General features: G+C 26.3%; 1 protein-coding gene across 1 annotated transcript in view; it reads left to right on the plus strand.

Annotated features, from left to right (window-relative positions):
- Nucleotides 1–3,848: 3,848 nt before the first annotated feature.
- The window catches only part of LOC113552987 (zwei Ig domain protein zig-8-like), a 361,314-nt gene continuing 339,696 nt past the window's right edge, over nt 3,849–25,466 (plus strand). The window contains exons 1-2 of the mRNA XM_026956073.1: nt 3,849–4,225; nt 17,033–17,302. Of these exons, the coding sequence (XP_026811874.1) occupies nt 17,224–17,302 (79 nt within the window). The 5' untranslated portion in view covers nt 3,849–4,225; nt 17,033–17,223. The remainder of the gene's footprint in view (nt 4,226–17,032; nt 17,303–25,466) is intronic.

Raw genomic sequence — 25,466 nt, forward strand, 5'->3', positions numbered from 1 at the left:
TTTATCCATTCACGTGGATAATTTTATTTAATAAATTTGAAATAGACGATGAAGAAAATTGTTAGATAGATGTTACAAACGAGATGACTAATTAAGTCAAGTCAAGGTTTTTGATAACTATAAAAACATTTTACAAAAGCGAACGAAATACACAGATTAGGTATAGAATGTGGGTGCTTTTTTCACTTAGCTTACCTTGACTCACTATAGATAGCGTTATACAATTATTTTCAAATTTAAAGTAATACGAAATTATGAATTCGATTAAATTAAAAAAAAAGGTAGGAATACTTTGTGAATAGGTACCACTGCTGTAAATTTGGTGTCGAGTAGTCACTTTATGGCCTATAGTTGTGTTTAATTTAAATTCAAAGATGTATTTTTGTATATGAAAACAATTCGGAACGGAAACGATCTCTTATCCTACATCACTAAGTAGTAAGTATATTTCATGATCTGTTTTTTGTATGTATTTATATAACTATTAGAGCCATTTATAGAAATTAATAACTTGTAAGAAGCTTTGCATTAAATTTTCAAGAGTTTCTACCCAATGAATAATTTTTAATCAATAGTTATAGAAATCGTATCGTAAATATAAAATGATAATATAATATTTACAACTACTTATTTAGTTTTCGAACAATGCCAACAAAAAATAAATAAATATTATCAAAAATTGGATATACTAAACATTTTCTTATTTTCTTAATTTTTTTTTGTTTTTCTTAACTCAAAAATAATTACTGAAAATGTTATATTTTAATGATTTTACTAGATCCAAAACCAATCCTATTTTTGAAAATTGAAGTATATTATTGACTTGAAAATACATTATTGTAAAATCTATACATTCATTGTTCCACTCAGAATCTAAAAGAGTTTGTAAGTGATACTTGGTTTGCCGTATTGGGAAAACAATCACAAATATAATCTTTCAAATATTCGATCCGAGTTTAATGTTTAATTCATTTTTTTTTTATTGTAGGTTTGTATGGAACATTAGAAATTACATTTACCTACCAAAGATAAAAATTGACGCATCATTGAAAAATATCAACATCCCATAGAATCTATGAACAAAATAAAAACAATAATATTAAATGATTCAATAAGAGATCCAAAAAAATAAAATCTAACAGGTCATATTTTGTCATAAAATCTGGTAGCTATAGTAAAATTACTAGGATTGTACATTTAAGAAAAAATGAATTTATTTTGCTTCAGAAATTGAATGTTAAAAACTAATAATAAATTCTAATCTATTAATCCATGGATACTTATGTTTGGGATCAAATTATTCCTACGAATTTGTACATTTTTTTGCTATTTTTCCAGTTGGTTTGAATTTGACGGGTTGTCAAAATTTGTTTCGATTATTCTCCTGTCGATCTTGCAAACTTTTTCAACATATTAAATTGGTCGGTATAAAACAAAACCAATAAATGGAGAGCACTACAATCTCCTAAAGAATATGTAACGATCCAAGTTGTTTGATACGGGTTTTACAGTACATAAATTTCTAGTGCTCCCGATAAAAAGAGTTAAGGTGGCAAATTACAAACTGGAAACATTTATCTGAGTGACAAAATGGTTTGACATTAGTTTTATTACTGTGCATATATACCTTTCGGAGACAAATCACAAAAAGAGAATAAGGCGTTTTATGTTTTCGCTGTTTGGAGATTTTTTTTTTTTCGTGGCAATAATATTAGTCATGAATTTTTTAGAAATGATCTTATGCCATTTCATACTTTAACTGTAAAAATGTCTTAATTTTGTTAGGACGATTACTTTAAAAGTAGGCACTTATTGAACGATATTTATTGACGTAAATGACTGACATTTTCGCATTTTTTATTTTTTATAATTTTTTGAAATGTAATTAGTTAGTAGTTAAAACTCAATGGTTCACTCAAGTTATTTTTGTATGCCTATAAATATAATTTAATTGAATATCTATTTGAATACCGTTAAATACGCATCTCAGTACAGAATGATTCTTTTATTGAATAACATTCACCTATTATTTCGAAATCTACTAATGCTTTAGAAAATATATTTTTTTCACATCACTTGACTGGAAATTAGGTAAAAATAATATTTTTTATAAAGATTAATATTCAATATTAATATTTGAAATAATTAATTGTTAACCCAGTATATTTAAGTACAGTTTTATAAAAAAAAATATGTTTAATGAACATTTGAATGAATTATTTTGAAAATTTAATGAATTATTATAAAAATAATTTGATTTTGGTTATTTTATCCATTATTTGGACAAGTGTTACTTTGTGTTGTTATTTTATCCACGCTTCTATTCATATTAGAATAAATAATTGGACTTAATTTTTAATACATTAATTATTATAAAATAACGTGACTGAGAAATTTTATATTGTATTATGTAATTTAATTATTTTAAATTATTTGTTAACAACTGTGGTATTATTTAATATTTAATATTATGACTTAGAGACTAGAGAATGAGGTAGAACGATTATGCTTAAGATAGAAATATTATATATTTATGTATAATATGGAGTGAGATTGTAAATTATCAAATTACTTATGACTTATGTAATAAATGGTAACTGAATTTGCAAAAATATTTTGATTGTTTATCATATGGTAATAATTGATAATTGTCTTTTAAACACACTACAATAATAAAGATCAAAATATTTTTTACATATAATAATTATCTATTTATTTTTGTTGTAGTTAAAAAAAATAATAATCTTTATATAGAATATTAAAGCAAAGTTCATAAATTATTAATATATTTTTTTAAGTCTATTTATAATGACCAATATTTTCACGAATAAGTTTTCTTGTACAAAAATAATTATAAAAGTACACTATTATTAAGCAGGTATTGGATATATATCGTGTTTTTGTACACTTAGAGCAACGTTAGAATTCATCGCGTGATATATTGTTCTTAAATGGATATTGCTTATTAATTCAATATATATTATTATATGTATCATTATAAAATAGCAAGAACAAATATAATGTATATTTTATTTTATTTAACATCAATAGTTTTTTTAACACTTTTTATACGCATACTTTTAATTAAGTAGATCAAAAAAAAAACTATTTGAAATTTCATATTACATATATTGCATTTCAACGAATTATAAAAGAAGTAAAAAATGTTTTTGTACATGACGTAGTTTTTAGATGATTTTTTTTCATTTATTTTTTGTTTAAATATTTTTAATTATATTTAATTATTAAAGAACGAAAATCGAAATACATTCCCGAACTGAAAATGTACATGAACATCGGATATTAATAAACCAATATTTTATTATTTATAAGCATTTGAATTTTGAACCATCGGAGTGCTGCAAACATTTATTGCCGTGCATCTTAAGACCGTTTGAGATATAAATCTGAGCACAAAAAAAAAAAAAAAACGTGAAAATAAAAGAAAAAGATATCCCCTTTTTATATATAAATATTGTACAGTAATGCGATGAGTGAAAAAAATGGTCCGTCACGCGACGACGGATCTCTTTAATATTTTTAATCTTATAACGCCGAAGACGTCACGTGATCGAACCAGAGGCTGCGGAGAGGGATTATAAAAGCGATTTGCCGATTACAATAACAATAATAATAATAAATGATAAATTATAATTATATTTCACCGGTTGAAGAGGTGCGCGAGGTACACTATGCCGTCAGACGCCGCTTGCGGTCGTCTCGGTTCCGGAAAAGTCCGCTACGTCGCGCCATCGGTTGCGTAAAACTTGCTCGACGTGATTCCACCGTGGTGGTGCAGGCCGGGCGGGAAAAAAGTTCGCCACCGAATCATTTCCAACACCGTCGTCGAACGCGAGCGCCGGTCTCGCACGTCTGTCCGTTCGCGATTTTCGTCCGCCGTCGAGATCGTCGCGTGCCTTACGGTATTATAATAATATAATAATATTACAATATTTTCGCATCGTCGTCAAATTCGCGCCGCGCCCTTTAAACGTTTGCTGGTTTTTATTTCGTGTGTGTATGTGTTTTTTTTTTTTTTGATTTTTTAAAAGAAAAGTTTTTTGTCCACGTCCGGCAAAACCGAAATCGTTTCGCGAGTGTGCGTCAGTGCGGTTTTGTTTCGTTTGGTGTTTTTTCACTGCGCAGTTATTCACTGCAGAACCTGCGGAGATCAGCAGCACACCGCCATGATGACCACCGCACTGCACTCCGGACTTTGAGAGAGGTCAGTAAACGCGGACTTGGGGGTCATCCAAAGCATGTTGTCAGTTGCGGGCCGCCAATTCATCAGAAAAATTAAGCGTATATCGTTGACGCGTCTTCGCGACACGCTTCCGTATTATATGATATCATGTATGTGAAAATGATAGTGCCAAAAGTGTCGTCGATCTGTGTTAATTCTTGGTGACGTTGCTCGATTCAACGAATCTTCCAAATTCTTTATGATAAACTATTTCCACGCAAATATATAACGTCGTATGTATTTTTGCGTATTCAATAGTTAATGACATGCACACATATGTATGGAGACAGATCAATATGACAATATATGTATATGTATTTAAAATATGCTAACAAATCAGAAGAAAAAACACAATCTTTATAAAAGTTTATCCGTATAAAAACTTCCAAATGAGTTTTTTTTTACTATATTCTACGAGTTAACCGATACAAACGAGTCGGTCGTATAAAAACTTTTTCACGCGATCGCCACACTATAAACTGGTCGCTCACCATTCCCCTTTCACGATGAATACTTTTTGAATGTCGATGGCTTTCCACGTAAACTATTAAGGGGGTAGGTTTTAAAAATCCTACGAGATGCGTGTCCGACTATAATAATTTACATTGCTTCTCTTAAGAATAAAACCACAACGCATTTGAAAAATTTAAATACTACAAAGTAAACCACAAATGTTTATCAAAGAGTAATTTTTTTCTTTTTTAAGAAAGTGGTTTTTTAGCATACATTTTTGTAAATAAATTTTGTATTTTAAAAATATACAGCCATTTATTAAGTTGAGTATTTCATAAATGACTTACACTTTGTGATGGTATAAAGTCTATTGACTTAATTACTTATCATATTATATATTGTATATATTCAATATAAATAATATGAACTATTAGGTGGGTTAACAATATAAAACATGTAGGTAAAATACAAAGTTGTCAATTCAAAGATTGTTTACAATTAATTTTAATATTTGCGTAATATATTCCAGGAAAAATAATCACTTAAAATTGACAATATTATTTATAATTATTGTATATGCTTATAAAAATAGTAAAATGTTCAAAATGGTGAATAAAGTTTTCAAAATTGATTTATTTTATAACATAAGAAGTAAAATCTTGTTAGGCTTATACTTATTTTTAAATATTCTTTTATTCCCTTGTAAATTACAGAATATTATTATATTTATGTGAATCATAAGGACATTATAATAACTTACTTACTATTATAATGCTAATTAAAAGTATATAATGATTATTGTTTAAATATAACTGTAAACTGTATAAATAGAGTATAAATTAATCTTTAAACTAATGTGTTTTGAAATAAAATTTACCAATAATAATAATAAACAAATATAAATTGGAAATTTAATTTTAACTAAAAATTATAGTTGTATGATAATATTATTTAGGTACTTGTAAAATGTGTATACCTATGTGTTACTTACATTATCATTATATTATATAAAATCCATAAAATAAACGGTGTACGTATTAAACCAACTTTAAAAATAATTACTATTATGACGTTTAAGTACGTAATATTAATAATATTATACTTTTAATAATATGTTATTCGAACTAGTGCATTATAATAAAAAATAATCCTTTTATAATTAATATTATTATTTATTATAAAAATTTGATTTTAAAATTTACTTGAAATAAATTTTAGTTTTTTTAATATTATAAGCATAATTTAATTTTACAGCAGAATAACCTATAGGATTTACAAACTATATTATATTTTATAAAATTAACATATTTCGAACTTTAAAGATTGAAGTTCATTAATAAATATATAGTTAATTAGATGATGTAAAACAAAATTATTATTCTTTATTTTGTTTTATTATGCATACAATTAACATTAAATATGAATACTAAATGGATTTGAAATTATAGCTATTACCTTAGCTCAGATCAATATTATTCTACATAACTTAAAGGACATTTTTATGGACTAAAATAATAAAATGTGTTAATATTTTACTTTATTAATCAACCACATATGTAATTGTTAATAATATGAAAAATGTAAATTCAATTTTGATGAATCAATTAATTCGAAAAAATTGAATCAGTAATATGCTTGATTTTCTACAATAATATATCATAGCATTTATAATATATATATATATATATATATATATGTATTATGTATTGTACAAACCCTGAATTTTATGCAACGCGTTTTTACTTGTTGTATGTTCTATTAAAAACTGATTAATATTATGTTGGTTCTCTATTACTGCAAGATGTATTTCACTAGCAGTACATAATTTATTACAAATTACATGAGATAAATGTGATGATATTAAAAATATATATATAATGTATAAAAATAAAATTATGAATTTATAGCATAAACAATGGTAAGATCCTCAAAAATAATAATAAATGTTTTCATTTTTTAAACATAATTTTGTGATTTTAAAATATTCTCAACTTCAAATCTTAAATTTATTTAAAAATACTGTAAATCAACGTAAAATGAATCTACCAATAATATTATTTATTTATTATGGCGGTATTAGTTTTTATTTATTATGTACGACGATGTATTTGAGTATTTGAAAACTAGTACGTCTTTATTATATACGTTTTGACAAATGAATTAGTAGATGTATTATAATATGTATAATAGTGTTGTTTTTATTGATTCATGTTACATGAAAAGCAAGATTAATTTTAAAGAAAATATACTCAACATCTATTCAGTGTATTCGTACAATACACTAATTGGTTTTCTAATAATTCTAATTCTCAAAAAAATCTTAATTTGTAATGTGCATAATTATATAATATATTATATTAAGCCGTCATCCCACTGTTCAAAAATATAAAGCAACATTTTTATAATTTAATTAAAACGTTATTTTTTATGTCATCCAAACGATTATAAATTTAAGTTTTATAATATTTAAAGTATACTATTTGGCTTTAGGTGTTGACGGTGTACAATGCACATACATAATTTATTTTTTCCGTAACGTTTTCGTTAACTACGTTGTCCTTCGTCAAAAGACATTTAATTATTAATTTTATTTTCATGATAAAATGTTGTTAACCAACTGTCGTCCGTCCGTTTCATTCGATCAGTTGCAGTACAATGACCGCTACCGCGCGAATAATAGTGCAACCCCAACATCATTAGTGGATAATAATAATTATACGACTTACACGAGTACTGAAGGGTACTTAGAATAAGAGGGGGACTTTGCATTCAGAAATAATAATAATACAACCGTAGCTGTGCGTTGTAATATTTTTATACGTGTATATTCATATATGCGCGTTTGATGGCAATCCAAACACAATTTTATTTAGGCGTGTCCAAAGACATGCATGAATTTATTATATATATTATATTTTATTTATGAAAATTCTATAGGTTTAGGACCCTTTTTACCGTCGTATATGATATACACATACATATGATATGTCATATGTTTGTATAGTGATCACTTTATATTGTAGTTGTATATGTACCGGGTACACATAATAATATAATATATAGGTATGATGTGGTGTTCAATAATTTGATTTTGTGTTGTCGATATCTTTGCACGTAATATGAGATTAAATGTTTCGAGTTTACACAGTAGGTAGTGTACTCACACCAAGCTCGGTGTTGTTTTACAATATCCAAAATTAACCCGTTTTATATTATTATATATTGTAAGACAATTTGGCATATTTTCAGCAATGTGTGTATCTACGGAGTACAAACTAGATAATATTGCGGTGCGTGTAACACGGCGAGTGTGTGTTTATAAATCAACTCGATGTGGTGGGTAGACTAGGTAGTTACTGTTCATCGTGTAGGTTCCTCCTTTAATATTATACTCGGTATTGTTAAGACTATAGAACGACAATGTGTAGTAAGCTATATAGAATCCCATTTTTAAACCTGAATTGGAAATAAATGGTTTCAGTAGGTAATAGTTTTATAGACTATAACTGTTGTTGTACTATTTCAGCATTACACGAAAATAAAACAAAACTAACAATATCCATAAGTACTATATTATCATATGTATAATAATAATTTATAAAAACACGAATTCCACTTCTTACATTACAATTTATAATTGTCAATACTAATATTTGTAAACTAAATTTTCATAATAATTAATATTATTATTTTTTATTATTATAATTATATTGACAATAATATGTTGATTGCCGGCCTATCACAAAACAATATATGTAATTAGTCTATCTCTTACCTTATTTTATGTATCAGGTATCATCGTATCGAGATTAAATATTTAAACGGCAGTAAAAAAAAGAAATGTAGATGTGCACGATTGGACGTGCGTATACCCACCCCGCATACAAAAGTAATACAAGTTGTCGTCAATATATTATAGTATTTCTATTACGCGTTTGCTCATTATTTATTAATGATTTTCCTTCCAATTCTCAGCCTATACCCACGTATCATGTTTTTTTTGCTTGCCTTTATCAAATCTCACGAAACGGGAAAATAGAAGGTAATTTTACGAGGAACATCAATCCGTATCCTGTGTCGTTGGCTGTACATGTGTGTGCTTGTATATTAAGACTAGCAGGTGCTCAACGCGTTTTATTTTACAGCCATATATAACAAGGTGTGTTTTTCTTTGAAATGATTTATTCTCATTGAATATGACAGGAAAATTATACAAAACAAAAATGTTCTCCTATTAGTACTGGGATATTATCAAAATTCACGAGAACGTACGGTTTTACGAATCATCTTATAAGTTATAATAGCGTAGCGATTGGAAATTCATAAGTAGTTCTCGAGTAATAACTTTGTTGTTACTATAAATGAGAATATTCATATTTCTATTTTTTTTCTCTTGGTTTATTTGTATTATTTTAAATTATTATTTTACCATGGGTACAGTCTGCGTTGCACATTCGCGTGTACGTACTGTCTTTTTATTAATACATTAATAATAGTCAAACCAAAACCTTGCATAAGCTTAGCTATAGATCAGTAATTTATTTTTTAGATATTTTTTACTGTTATATTTATATCATACACAGTATATGTATATATTTAATATACCTATATCATGTATAAATAAATATAAATAATATACATCAATTTTTATATTCCATCGGCAAAACATATATATATATATATTATTAAAGTGAGTAAAAAAGTTTTCCACCCAAGTACATCAACTTACGTCAAATGTAAATATTTTTCCTCTTTTATCAAGAATATCGAGTAACCCTAGTATTATTTGTGTTCGGGACCAAATGACTAGTAAAATAATAACGTATCGAATGTAATGGATATTGCCGTTGAACACGTGAATAATTTTCCTATAAAGCTAACTATCGAATAAAACGATAATGGTGATATTTGTATTCATGCTGGAAATCTGTTTTCACACCACATTTGCTATGTTACAAGTAAGAACAAAACAAAAAAAAAACAGAAGAAAAAATTCAAATGTGTCAAATGGACATAATACGTGTGTGTTGTCTCTTGGGGTCTGTAAAAAAAAAAAGAAGAACAAAGTTTTTCAAGAGTTTCTCATCGAATTTTTATGACCTTTCGTTCATTCTGCAGTACTCCAGACAAAAATGGATTTTAAATGCAATAAAATAAATGTCATACTTAGTCGAAAAGGGCATTTGACTATTTTTTTTTTCAAAAATTAAGGACCGCTTCTACAACGAATCGCATTATTTTATTTATTTTAAAGACCAACAAAACCAGTTTGTTATAATAATTATTTATAATATATTCTAATATAAATATCCTATTTTGATTAATATTTAAAAACAACAAAAAATATGTTCGGATATAAATAGTTTAAGTTATAACCACAGAATAACTAAAAGAAACATTAGCCAAGAAATTATCGACTAAATAATTGGTGTTATTTAAACTAAACCGATTTCACGCGTTCTAATAATTTTATTATACATAACTTAAACTATGTGGAGTGATGAATCTATTGATTTTACAATGATGTGCCATTTGTTTTGTGTGTGTATATATCATATAAGATAGGTATATAATTGATTTTTAAATTGTATGGTGGTATTTTGAAAGAAATTTGGATTTTATATTTTGTATTTTTGAGAGGTAGAAATTAATAATTTCTGCAATTTCTACGTCAAACGAGTTTTTGACAAAACCAATTTTTTTTTTTTTTGATATTCTTAAACTATAGATACTTGATATTTCCGCGAAATGACTATAATTTATATTATAATATGCTATACATTTTATAACAATCAAATACTAATATTAAAATAATGAACTTCAATATTATCAACATCAAAAACATACAATGAATTAATATACATTCTACTTTATGTATTTAGACTAACCGATTGTCTTGCTCAGAATAGTTTTCCATACACAATGATAACTAATCATTTAGTTCAAATTGAATACATTTGTTACAAACAGGTCCTGATTTAATAAAATTAGGGCCAAGTGCGCAATTTTTTTGGGGGCCCTCAAATCTAAAAAATGTTCTAGAAAAAATCTACTTAGAGAGGGGGGAAATGTTGATAATAAAAAATATTTATATTTTAAAAGTGTTAAATATCAAAATACCTATCTCAAAACTCATAAAATATTTGCACATTATTTCATGTACTATAAATACAACTTAGTTGCTTGGTCTAGTATATTAAGGACAATGAAAATACAATACTAATTTAATAACATAAGAAAATTATACTATGACACTATGTTAAAATATTAAAAAAACTTATGGATTTTATTATATGAATTTAAATTAAAATTATTAATTTTCAGTCTTCCATAAAATTATAGAAATAGAAAATAACTTATTAATTTAATAATTTATTCTATATAATTAAAATGAAATAAAAAATGACCAATTTCTATACTTTCTATTTTCATAGCATTTTATCATAAAAAAGTTTAAATTAGTTATTATAGGTATCAAATGTTTCCGATGTTCAAACAATTTTCTATTATTATTATTTTAATATTATGTGATGGTAACTGATTAGAACTGGGGTGTGGAATGACAAAAATAACCAAAATTCAACTGACAATTTAATGATAAGAATATATTAAAGTCTGAACATTGATAGTTGGTATTACATTTTAGAAAATACATTTTTGTCAAAAAAAAAACAATTTTCTACAACTTACAGAGCCCGGAGGCCCCCACAATTGGGAGTCAAGTACAAGTGCTCCATCTGCACTTGCATAAATCAGGGCCTGGTTATAAAGACGATTGACGCCTACTGTAAAGTGCACAGTAAAGCGGTAAGCAACTTTTTTATTTTAATACAGTGTCATCAGTAAAGGCGAATAATAGGAATTATTTTGGTGTGGGTTGCACTGATTTGCCACGAAGTATAGAAAATCTACGTCCCATCAGAATATAATGTATATATAGTGCTACCATAGATCTTATAGCTTATATAAATAGACTTCGATGTAGAGAATATATCTTCTCTACATTCTGTAACAGATGAAACATTCAAGAAGGATGTGGGTGGATGCTACTGGGTTGTAGGGTCTTCCCTAGCGGAACATTGGCACATTGTGGTCATGCAATACCTTTAACCAAACACATTGTTATTAATGGTTAGTATACTCTGACTATAATGATAAGTGCATAATGTATATTATTATTTCATTAAGAAAGTAACGGAGGGATTTATTAGAAACAGAAAAATACTCAAATAGGATAATAACGCACATGGTAAAAGTTGAAATTATTTTATGATCATGTAGTTTTTTTGTACATGTGCGATGATATATATACTGTACTTTGATCAGCTTACCCAAGTTTGGCTTTTGGAACTACAACCATGTTGAGTAAATTAGTATAAAGTCTATGGGTACAAAAATATCAAGTACTAAATAGTAAGTACACGATAATTGTTACCATATTTTTGAATTATTTAGTAAAATTACATATCTATAACACCATATATGAAAATCAGCATTTTTAAAAATTAAATATACCAATAGCTTGTAAAAAGTTATGTGTACCTATTTGAAATTATTTGAAGTTTATTTTTTTCTTTGTAACGATTGAAACAATCTAAGAACTAGACATATAACTTTAGAACATCGTTTTGTTACTATATACATTTAATATACCCCTAAGAAAATATCATGTATTTTACATAATCCTAAAAAACAAAGTTTTAAATGTTAAGATAATATTTAAAACTTTCAACTATAAAAAAAACCTATTATAATATGAAAAAAAATTTAAATTTACTTAAGATTCATCTCACCATCTCGTCAGTTGTTGTTCTGCACTTGATATGACTTGATATGTTTGCGTCTATATTTATTATTTTTCTTTATTTCTTGGGATTTTTTTTTTAAAATGTAGTATCTTTTCCTCAACAAAAATCTTAATTCCTCTTGAGGCGAAACCCCACTAATTAATCAATATTATAGTATAGTAACATATTAAAATTAAAATTATCAACCAAATCTCTATACAAAAATCAATTACTAGAAGTTTTTTTTAATTATTTATTTAATATAGATGATATTTTTGATATTAATAAGAACAACGAATGGCAAATTCCATGTTTTGCATTTTTATTTTATATTTGATGCAAAAATGACATGATAAAACTCTTTACTAACTCGTTTTGTATGTTTCTCTAAAAATTATGTTACCTACTGTAAAAATAGTTAAATAAACAATCAAATCATCTGCTGAATTTAAATATAAGTTATTTCAGCACACCAAAGTTACGTCCTAGCCGTACATTTTCACTAAATTTGTATAGATAATATATCAAATTTCTTAATAAATCCAAAGTTGACTTCTTTATATTATATCGAATAAAAGAAAACAAACAATACCAAAGAAAAAAAGTTACATAACAAGTTTTTGGTGAGTAATATTATACAAACGCTGAAGACGATTTATCAAAAATACCTCCTTTCAACTACGATTAAACAACAAAGATATTTTTGTAATAAAATACCTATGTTTTACAAATTGAGAACTTAAAACACCTAAATCTAAAATATATAACTAACAAGTTATAACTACTACAATGTTTAAGTTTTTAAAGCTACGGTTACAATAGATCTTACTCAAATGATAAATTTAGATGTGTTTTGAGTGGAAAAAACCCAAAATCTGTAACTCGTACCAAAAACAATAATACTCGTGCCAAATGTGCCCTTATCTACAATGATAATCATCCTTTAACTTACCATGTATACATAGTTTTAAAAAAATTACTACAACTAGGTTATCAATAATCATTTTATCATAATAACTATTAAACAAGACAATTTAAATTACGATGTTGTGTACCACAATTACATTTCTGACAGTATTTCAAATTTAAATAACAATATTTCTGATCGGCAAACTTATTCACAAGTTTTTAAATCAAACACCAAACACCCAAGACGTACCTAATACAAGTGATATCTAAAATATTTATTGAAACGAAAACTGTCCAATCAATTTTTCTTAAACAAAATTAAAACCGTAAATATCAACTTACTTAACTAAATTTTGACTATTGTCATTGACGAATTTAATTTAAAAAATGTTAACCACCCGAAAGACCAAGTATCGTATTTTATCAATAATTTTATTTAACGCAAATAGATTAGTCAAAGAAAAATGAACCTCATTATTTGTTTAACAATATAAAAATTTACATCGCAGTAATTATCGAAACACATTCTGCACCATACAGAAAAAGAAAAGATCAAGTAAATTAAAAATCAAATTTAAGTGATGTCTTGAACGGTTTTCTCATCAAGTGTTCAATTTTTTATTTATATTCTTTCGTTTATTCATAAATTGATTTATTATTCTGTTTGTGTATATAGACTGTAATATTTTTAATATTAATAAAACATCTACCGTGTCTCGCATTTATATTCTCTTTAATTTAATGTATTACCAAGGTTATCTAAGATAAATAAATATTTCTATTCTTGTTATTATTTTTTTTTTTTATCCACTTTAATAATTTATTTTAAATTATATAATCATATTATGTTATATTAAGATTATAAAATCAGGTCAAATCTATTTTCAACATAAGTCGGTGATGGAAATATTATTAATTATCAACAGTTGGTTAGGTACAATGGTGACTGCTAATATAATAATATTTAATAAAAACTAAATAGGGATTAATAATTTAATAATTATATACCTATTTGTTAAATCGGCTTAAGTAAAAACAGTAATTGTAATGTGTTGGGCGGTGAAGGGGACTGATACTTGACCTAGCGTACACATGGTATATGACATTGTGTACCGTATACGTGACATAATGTAAATGGTCGTATAATTACCATTGAATTGTCATAGAATCGTTATGCATCGTACGCCCAATAAAACGTGGTAATTACCCGGTAAATAGTGTGGAACATTTAGCCATGAATTATAATATGACTCACTATTTACCTGCCTAAGGGTCAACGTGAGACGGGTGATGCGGCAACAGGGGAAGAATAGCAAAAAGAAGGGTGAAATCCGTTTGTGGAACAATATAACTACCGTTACTCACGCCATATTCTATGGTCGAACGATTCGCATTGTTTGTATCCTCCAATGTAACCTACCGTTTCTATATAATATTGCTTAATGCGTATGTATATATATATGTATATATTATATATATACACACACACACACAGACACTAGTCCCTGTCTTTTGCAGAGCACACATAAACACATAGTCAGCGATACACGTATTTTATACAAACATTTTGGACTAGTAAAATAGTTATTATCATCCGATTGGACTTAATACTTTATGGACATAGACACTCGCATTTGCCGTTTGGGATTTTCAAAATATCTGTCATAAAGTATAATTATTATCCCGTTCGGAATTTGAGTTTTTACCAATACAAGTAAAATACATTATCTACCAACAATTGTTTATTATTTATTCAAACTTTTTTTAGGATTATATACGTATTTATTAAATTATAAAATATAATAGATGTAGGTATACTTGCCATTACACATAAAATCATAATTCAATATAATATTATTATTATGCTTACCTCCCGCACTCGATACTTAAATGTGATTCGGCGATAAGACGATTTCATGATAAATGTCAGAGCAAATGAACCACATAAAAACTATTTTTGATTAAGACTGATGATTATTAAATACATTTTAGGCTTTGAGTAAAAAGAAGTTATAAATCGGTTTTGCATTGGCTATTTATAAACAATTTATTTTTTTTTTAATTGTTTTTTTTTTTTAATAAAAAAAACTGTGGTGTATTTTAATGATTTTTCATAGAGGGTGTTCAATTTTAGGAAAAAGAAATTATTGACCTTCCAAAATTAGTAATTGTTTTCTATCCACTTTGCAATTTTGGAACTAATATTGATGGCAGGGTGACGCTTAAAATCAATGTGTTCTCTCGCTAATCAGAGTATAGATTGTCACAAGAAACTTTTACTGAAGTTAACGAATAAAGAATTTTTTATTTTTTTTAGTGTCCTCAGACCAAAAATAAAATATATATATAATTTTAAAATCAATATGTTATGCATTGTTAAGCTGATCAATTTATTACAAAACTATCATAATTTAATTAAATTATTCAACAAAACCGTTTGCACTATATCTGTAAAATATTATTATTTAAAATATTTTGACAAGTTTAAAGTTGTTGTTCAATTAAATAAATAATACGGTCTACCTCTACCGTAAGTCCGTAACTATGAAATTTTGAGTGTGTCGCGTTAATAATTTTGGTGTGTCCCCTACTTTTCAAAAAACATTATGCGTAAAGTGACTCGGAGAACTTAGTCGTTACATTCCACACACATATTTATATGACAGAAAAGGAGCTCTTATATATAGGTACATATAATGTTATGTCAAAACTAAGGGGGTTTATTATATTATACTCTTTTGTGCCCTGAAAAGTGTTTATTCCTTTGGGGATCACAAATCAATGTAGTCATTTAGATGAATGATATGACGGAATGAAAACAGTACGCATGAAAAATCTGCAGTAATAAGCAGTGACATTATTGTGCGAGGTGCATTCGAGTGCACTTGCACCTACCTGTATAGTTTACTGAAAGTACTTAATTGTCAACCACTATATCCACAGATAACTTCCACTCGAAATGCATGATTCACTTGTTTATATTATGTAGATAAACATTTAATTTCGTGTTCTACATATGAACAATAATATTAACTTAATAGTTTATAAAAACTTATTACAAATTCATATATTATTTATAAACTTGATATCTAACCTAACCTATCTGCGATAACGATAGTCTATACTGACTATAGTATGACGTTATCTTTCTCATTAAATGATAACAAATAAAATAGAAATAGAAAAAAAAGTAATTATACGTTATACTTGTAGTTCTAAGAAATTAAATGGCGGGTTGAGATAAACGTGGCGATTGTCGATATTTATAAAATCAATGTTAAAATGAGTTTTTGTTATGCACCTGACCTTATTGCCTTATAATTTAAGTAAGCAAAAAAAAAAAAAAAGAAACAAAAACAGTTGCGTTGGATTTCATTAATCAATATATCTGTAATTATAGCTATTTTTAATATCTAACAGATTATTATTTTACTATGCATTAATTAGGGGTTTTTACATAGATTAGTGCTGATACAGTCAAGCGACTTCTAAGTTTTTTATTTTATATATTCTTTAAACGAAAATATTATTTAAAAAAAAAAAAAACTATCTATCTCCTATATGTACACCTTACAATAAAGCCTAGTCGAAAGTATCGATAAACTTCTTTAGTAATTATTTTCATTCGTTTTTTCCACAGATATTTCAGTCGCATACACGTCGTTTTCTTATTCCATGAAGAATAATGGCTCTCGCACCGTAGTCTGCGTTTTGAATTTTACGTGATCATACACGGGAAAATAACTAAACAACGGCATTAACGATTCGCAATTTATTCATTAATATTCCAATTCAATCGAACAACGGTTTATAAACACAGCAATCACCACCATGGTTCTAAGGCACGGATTTTGCCGCCAGTGCTCCGACATGCTGTTCGTCGTCTGCACAATTACTATCGTCATTACAGGTAAGACGTAAGAAAATCTTTTATTCCGTTATATTATGTACTATATTATAATTTTTGTCAGGGCAAAAATCATTTTTATTTTGTCGTGAAGTCAACTTTTTGTGTGTAATTACATTTTTTTTTTTTTAAATTTATAATTTAAAACAACAATATAAATACATGCAATGCAAACTTGTAGCTGTGCACATAAACACATAATTTTATGAGCATTACATATTGTAGAGGACAAAATATCAATTATAATCGTAGACCGTGTAGTATGTAATTTAATCTGTCGATTAAAATCTACGGAACGCTATTATATTATATTGTTCATGGTAAACCTAACTAAAATATTTAAAATTACGAAAATTATTTTTAAAAAATGTATAGCTGTTATGCACACAAACAACTTAAAATGCGCATTACTTGATGTATAAATTATGTTAGTAATAACAACTCTGTGAGACTGTGGGATATATTTAATTAGATCGTAAGATGGATTTTACTTTATTGATTTTATTTTAATACAATAAAGTGTCAACTAAGACAAAAATTGTTTTCAAATACTTTTGCTATACTTAGAATATGAGTCTGAAAACCTAAAATAATGAAAAAATAAAATGTTTGATCTATGTTAAAAACGAGGAAAATTTATAATACTCCCAAATAGTATTACAAGTTATTAGTTAGGTAATACAATTTATATTTATGTATTTATTAAGTTATTAATGCATCAAAGCATTTTATTAAGTCATTAATGTAACAATACAATGTAAACTTAGATTTCAATTAACTAAGTAAACTTGGTGTATCACTAATAATAAAAATGTTCATAAAGATCGAAAACCTCTAGTCTCCAATAGTTAAAATATTGTACTGTCCACGGTTTATAATAAATTATGTTATTTGTATAGTAATTAATTTATAAAACAATTATTGTACTCGTTGCCATTCCTTTATATAGCACGCAGAAAACTTGCTCACCAGAAAAAGGTTTAAGATCTACTTGAATTATAAATAATAATAAATTCTTTAGTTAAATAGTGCTACTTATTAGTGGCTTCCTATAAACGGGTGTATACCATGTTGTTTCCTTCTAATGTAATATATGTCATTACAATAACTAATAAGTGATTGTTGATAAAATTATAAATATAAATAAAAACGATATTTCTAAAAAAAACTCATTAAAAAACTATGGTTGGAGCCAAACGGATATATTCTATTGTACCATATTTTTTATAGTAATTTGTGCTTAGTAATTTATGTAATACAAGTTTTACGACTAAATATCAAAATTACACTTAGTGGTTATTATAATGCTGACATTTTGACAATATATTTAATAATAATAAAAAAAATAAATTAAAAATCATATCATTATTATAGTAGATAGAAAAGCACCTATAGGAAAGCTAGTATAAAAATATCTTAACAAATAAAAGTCGATTTTGTAAAATAAATAATAGTTATTGCTCTTCATATGTTTGATCATAAAAGACAATTTATATTCTGTAGCTGTATTATACAAGAGAAGTCGGAACATTATCTTACGCTGCAAAAACTAAATAATGTGATTTTTCTTATTAATAACGTAGTTGACATAAAATAGACAAGGGTATTTTTCCTTTTAGTTGTATATTGATATTACGAAAATTAAGTTTTTATGCATGACTATTAATTATCCTAAAAGATTCTCGATTATGTTTATATTTACAATTAATATTAACTATCAGGCACTTTAATATTGGTTTGAGGTCCTTACAAACGATGGAACTAAAAATTATCCAAATTAATATGACATTAAGAAGGGATAATTTTTGGGTAGATTATTAAATAAGTTTTTGATATTTCCATCTTAAGGCGTGAGGTGTGAGTTTAATGGTTGGAAAAAAATCAGGAACAGAGACGATATTATTGATAAGTACCTACTCGTATTTAAACAATATCATATAAAAAATCAAAAAAAATCGTAACTTAAAAATAAACTATAATAACGAGTTTGCGATGGTTAATGACACAATGTTTATAATTGAGTTAATAACGATTATAAATAATACAAATAAAATAAAACATATTATATATAAATACGAAGAGAAATGTCTTAAAGGCATAAAGGACCCTAATTCACTCACTATCCAATCTTCTTTTCAGACTATTTCTGACAGAATGAGATAAATTCATCATTGTTTCATACTCACTTTTATACTGTATTAAGATGTTTACTATTGATCGACCACACTAGGCATCACCAGATCGTGAACATGACACGAAACTATTCGATTCTAAGAATACTTTAGCTAAAAAAATATATTTTTACATAGTATTTATTTATATATTATATAATAGGTAATGCATTTATATGTATATTATATATTATTGCATTTAAATTTACAAAAAAAAAAATTATATTAATGTAATAAAATCGAAATGGTTTGGTAGACGTTGTACCAGTGTTTCCTACGATGTTTAAAACAAAAACGGTAAATTATATCTATGGGAAACAGTTTTAATATATTAACATAGAGATCGTGTTGTAAACAATTAAAATATTTATAAATAATAATAAAAAAAAAAAAAGATATAGATCAATAGTGTTCGAAACTCATTTTGTTCCGCTCATTTCAGTGAAGGATAGTGGTGTATTGTGGTATTAAATTTAAAAGTAACGATAAATCATCTCACACGGAAAACGATTCTGAGTCAAACTCTGTCAAAACCGTGTCTCAACTGTTTTCGACGGTTGACGGTAGTACTTACGCAGTTACGCTTAGTAAAACTGTCGATAAAATCGAAAAAAAACATTTTCTTAGTACCATCTAGGTTTAATTTCCAATTAGCCATACGGTTGTACGACAATTTTTCAGCGCTCCTTGTGAAAAAAATTCCCCTTCTCTCTAAAATAAAATATTAAAACAATAAAATAAATATAAAATCTAGAAAACCATATGTCTTTTATGGCTTTATTTAAAATCTAAATGTATATAAAAAATATAGTAGATACGTAATTGATTAATTTTAATTTGGGAAACTGGAAGTTTTAAGTGTAGGTTTATTTTAAAAACGAATGTAATTTTTATTCCTAAGATATATTAGTGCAAATAATTTATTAGTTTTAAAAGTTTTCAAGTCTTTTATTAATCAACTATTTGTTTGTAAAAGGATTAATTATAGTTTATTATAACTATAATTTACTTACTTAATTGGATGTATTTCCTGTTAATGATATAATTAATATAAATGTCGGTGAATAAAAAACGCCCCATTGCACTCAATGTAGATAGACAACAATTAAAATTAAATGTTAATTGATAAAATATTTTAATTTAATTTAAATAACTATAGAATAATGAAAGATGAATGTTAAATGTATTTGATTACATATCAATACACCTATATTATTATCTCAGTAGATAACATAAAATACGACTTGCTTAGACTCGTGAAAACCCGTTTGTAAATAGACGCTGAATGTGGTACAAAACTCCATTAATAAATGTAGGTAAATACAATAATAATCGGAAAATTTGATTATATTTTTAGAAGAATAGTATTCAATAAATTTCTATATTTTTAGTCTATTGATGGATTATAATGATAATTAATAATATTTAATTTAATAATAATATTTAAATTTAAATTCTGGAGTTCATCATACTGAATATTTCTGTTACAAATTATTTATGTTTTACACATTTTTTTGTTCAATATTTTGTAACTACCTATGAGATATTTGACATAAGTCAAAGAATTTAAATTATAGCAATATATTTTTTATCAAAAAAGTTAAAAATATGTTGTAGAGAGTTTTTATCAGAACAGATATAAGAAAAAGCCAGCTGGTAGAAATAGAGAAATTCGCATCGGTTCAATAAAAATTAAATTTTAATGTCTTCTTTTATGTTATAAATATTAATATCTCTTCTTTTATTTCGTTTATATGTGAATGTAATAACTGGAAGCTTTTTGTCTATCTGAGTGATATGAATTAATGAAAATGGAAATAACTTAGAGTTGAATAGAAAACAAGATATATAAAAGAAAGTAAGGTAAATCTCCACCAAGTATTGAAAATATTAAAACGAGAAAATTAATTACTAACTTCATGATATAGTTTTTTAACTTAAGGTATAAATGACGTATTAACTTTCGATTACTCGCAATAATAAAATTTTGTGAAATTAAAATTAATTTTAATATATTAATTAAATATATAATTAATATATCCCGATATCAAAGACAGGAACTTAAAGTATATCGAAGTAATTATTTTAAATTATTTTTATGTTCAATGTACATATTACATTTTATAAGAGCTACTTGCTAAAACAAAAAAATATTAATAATATATTATTTTTCTGGCGTTACACTGTGTAACAATACTCTTAATTATTCCGATCCACTGAAAACGTTCTTAATGAATATAAATACGCAAACGTTTCATTTTTAAAATCTCATTTAAAAAAAATATCACATGTTTTGTGATTGCTTTCGGGGGATAATGCACTACAGTTATAATAATAATCTAAAGTACGTACACAATTGCAGGTTTACTCCAACCACCAAACATTCGTCATCAGTTTCGAGCGGGTAGTTAGTTTATTAATATTTTTATATTTAAATTCTAACCGTATATACAGTTTTGTTTTTAAACATAAAAACGGAATGTACACACATTACACACGTAACGTATCCCTGCGGTGATGGACACGCAATTGAGTTCCAAAACCGACGATGGGATTAATGGCAGTCGGACAGCAGATAAAAACACAGGTTATACCGATGCGTCCCGTGGGGTAGGATAACGGGAACGGAGTGTATAATAATATATGCTGTGTGTAATAAATTTCCCATTTAAAAACAAAAAGAGCTTAAAATACGTATGACTAAAAAAAAATATAGAGTAGGCTTTTTTTAACCTCTTCTTATTCGTGCGGAAATGGAGTTTTCACACTCACGTCAGCTCTGATGCTATAAATGGGTTGACTACACTTATTAGTCATCAAACACTCAAATCGCACAAGAACAATTTTTTTATAACTACGATCGTGTTATATAGCTATAAATTAAATACATTGATATAAATATTTTAACTACCGTATGGCTAAAACTATAGGAGCGAATTTTCATATTATCTGTTACCTAAGCAATACAACAAATATTCCTGATACTAATGACTCAACTGGTAATAGTTCAAGTTAGAATCTAAACAATAACACATGTTCGAAACATTTTTATAGTTGATGAGAATAAAAATTTTTTATTTGTTTTTGAAAATGATCATATAATTATTAATTCTGTATGTAATAATTTTGACTGGTCTTACTTCTTTCGTAAATGTTTTCTAAACATTACAATAATAAATTGTATAAAGTAATATAATATAAATAACTTATTTAAGAACAAAATGTTGTTGTATATGTACAATATGTAATATACACAAAAAAAAAAAATGAAAATATGGTAAACAATGTAATCTTATAATGATGTTGAAATGTATCATTTTTCTTGTTGTAGAATAATAATGTGATAAGAAATCACAACGCATTTTTTATCGAGAAAACCATATGAATATCATAAAACGCATATTATATTCAACGATAACATCATTTATTAAGCAAAATTGTTGGTTCACCTTAAAATATGATAGCTTTTTTTTTTTAAAAAAAAAAGGCCTGTGACCGGTTTACCCACTAACCAGTATTCTCTCATTCAGCCCTATACTTTTTTGGGATACATAATACAGGGAGGAATAATATTATATATCTGGTCTCATACTCTCATTATACTTTCAATTATATTCGCTTTAAAGGTATCAGCGTTTTTTAATACACGTTAGACATTAAAACGAACCGCAATTCATTAATTTATTAGGTACTAGTATTAATTATTATAATTATCTTACTCTGAAAACTATTGCGTATCATCAAAGTACAGTTTTTCAAAAGGCAGTTCTGATTTAACGTTTAAAAAATCATGGATTTTCTGTGAAAGTTCTGTGTGATTATTTCTCGGTATTTTTCATCGAAAACCTATTCACATCTTATAAGTTATAATGACGAAAAAACCTCCCGTTATATGGAATAATATTTCATGTTCGTGTATACGATCATCTATTCAAAAGTACATTTGTATTTTTTATTCAATCAAATTTTTATTTGGTATTAAATATTGAACCATATTGAACTTTATTCTGCGTGGAACGCTTGCTATTGGCATAATATCATACTGTTATTCCTTCAATTTCAAAGGATAGCAAGAATTCATTATCAAGTTCAGGAATCTAATGGAATAATCAAACGTCACCTTTTCAATCTATTTTATAGACTAGATTTCTAATGTATGAAAGTGTTTCGGCACACTTTATTTTTGAATTTTAAATTTTAAAATAAAATAAAAATGATTTTATTTAACGTCTATAGCCATTATAATTAAAACCATTACTTTTAAAAGGTCAATATAAGAAAGTAGTTACTAGTGTGTTCACGTATGATACTATTATTATTTACAAAATTTATTTATAGGTTTTTTTATATCACAAAGTTTCACGAGAACATACAATACAATACACGAATAAGCAAACTATATTTATCTATTTTATGAATTAGTTATTTGGGTGTCAATTGTCTCATCGATACTGCTTGGCACCATAATTTTCAAACAAAAAAGTATGATAACAACCATAGAAAGTATTTTTTTGGAGCTATAGTTTTGGTAATAATATAGTATTAAACATTTTAAGCAAAAATATTATGTTGCGTAAATGTTTTTAATACTAATAATAAATTACTATATTATTTTTACTATTTGATTTAAAAATAATATATCAATATAATAAAAAATATTAAACAATATTTTTTCTTTTTCATACGTTTAAGAAATAAATCATCGATTTTACGAGAAACGTGTTAAGCGATAAAAAAATGTCTAGTGAAATATCGAAATTAGCAAAGTTATTTGTTATAAATCATACTATAAAATTTATAGTAAAAAAAAAGATTAAAACCTCATTTAAAAAACCAACTATTATTATAAATATTAATTATAAATAAAAAAAAATTAATATTAAGTTTTATTTATTTTTGTAATTTAAATTATTGCACAGGTACATTATAATACCATCTTATATTATATTATACCAGAATATTAATGTGTTGGTTAGTATTTTGTAATTAAATTATTATTTTTTTTTTATATATAAACCTGCTGTATACAAATGTCACATAATCTTTAAATAATTATTTTATATTTCACTCAAGTGATGAATTACGTATATTATGTAATCAGAATTCTAGAGTGAATAAATCATACATTGATAAAAAATCGTGAATATTAAGCAAATGATTTTATCTGTTTAGAATGTCAACACTACATTTGAATTCAGTAGCGCAACGAGGTTTTTTTTCAAAGGGGGTATCCGCCAGTAGTATATAGAGCAGTTCCCCAATAAATTTCCAAATTTTTTAGTACTCCATGAACAAAAGTTATGGTCCAAGGGGGGTGTCCGGACACCCAAAACACCCCCCTCGGTTGTGCTACTGTTTGAATTATATAAAAATATAAGACATATTTCTGGATAATCTAAAATACTACGAACGGATATTAGTGGATATTAAAGAACTAAGGTGGTTAGATAAATTGGAGAAGAATCGTTTGTAGAGAGTATAGCAACATTTTGAATTATTAAAATGAAGATGTAATTTGTTTTTTTGAAACTTAGAAATGCGCTTCGAAAATTTTACTGTGGCATTTGGACTATTCCAATTTAGATTGGATGTTTAAGTTAGGAAGTTTGGCCGATATTAGTTTTTATTTATAAAAGAATATTTTATTATTAAGAGTAACGTTTTTAGATGTTAAGAGAAGTTGTAGTTAATGGAATAAATTGTGCAAAGCTAGTCGTTTGATTCTGATATTGGAAATCCAAGGTAGTTAACCGCAGTGTTTTAAATGATAACCTGAATAGCAAACATTTTGAGGTATTTTATTAAGCGGTAGTATGTGCAATTTCTAGGTCTGGGTGTGAATGTACAATTAATGAACTTAGAACCATTAATTTTGATTCCCCATTCATTATACCAGATTTGCAGTAAATTTATGTGTGATTGGCTTAAGTTTAAGGCTACTTTGGAATCTGAATGGATATCTATAAATGTTTTTTCAGCTGGTAAGAGTTATAAAA

Source organism: Rhopalosiphum maidis, chromosome 2 (assembly GCF_003676215.2).
Source record: "Rhopalosiphum maidis isolate BTI-1 chromosome 2, ASM367621v3, whole genome shotgun sequence".
In the NCBI taxonomy this organism is placed as follows: domain Eukaryota; kingdom Metazoa; phylum Arthropoda; class Insecta; order Hemiptera; family Aphididae; genus Rhopalosiphum; species Rhopalosiphum maidis.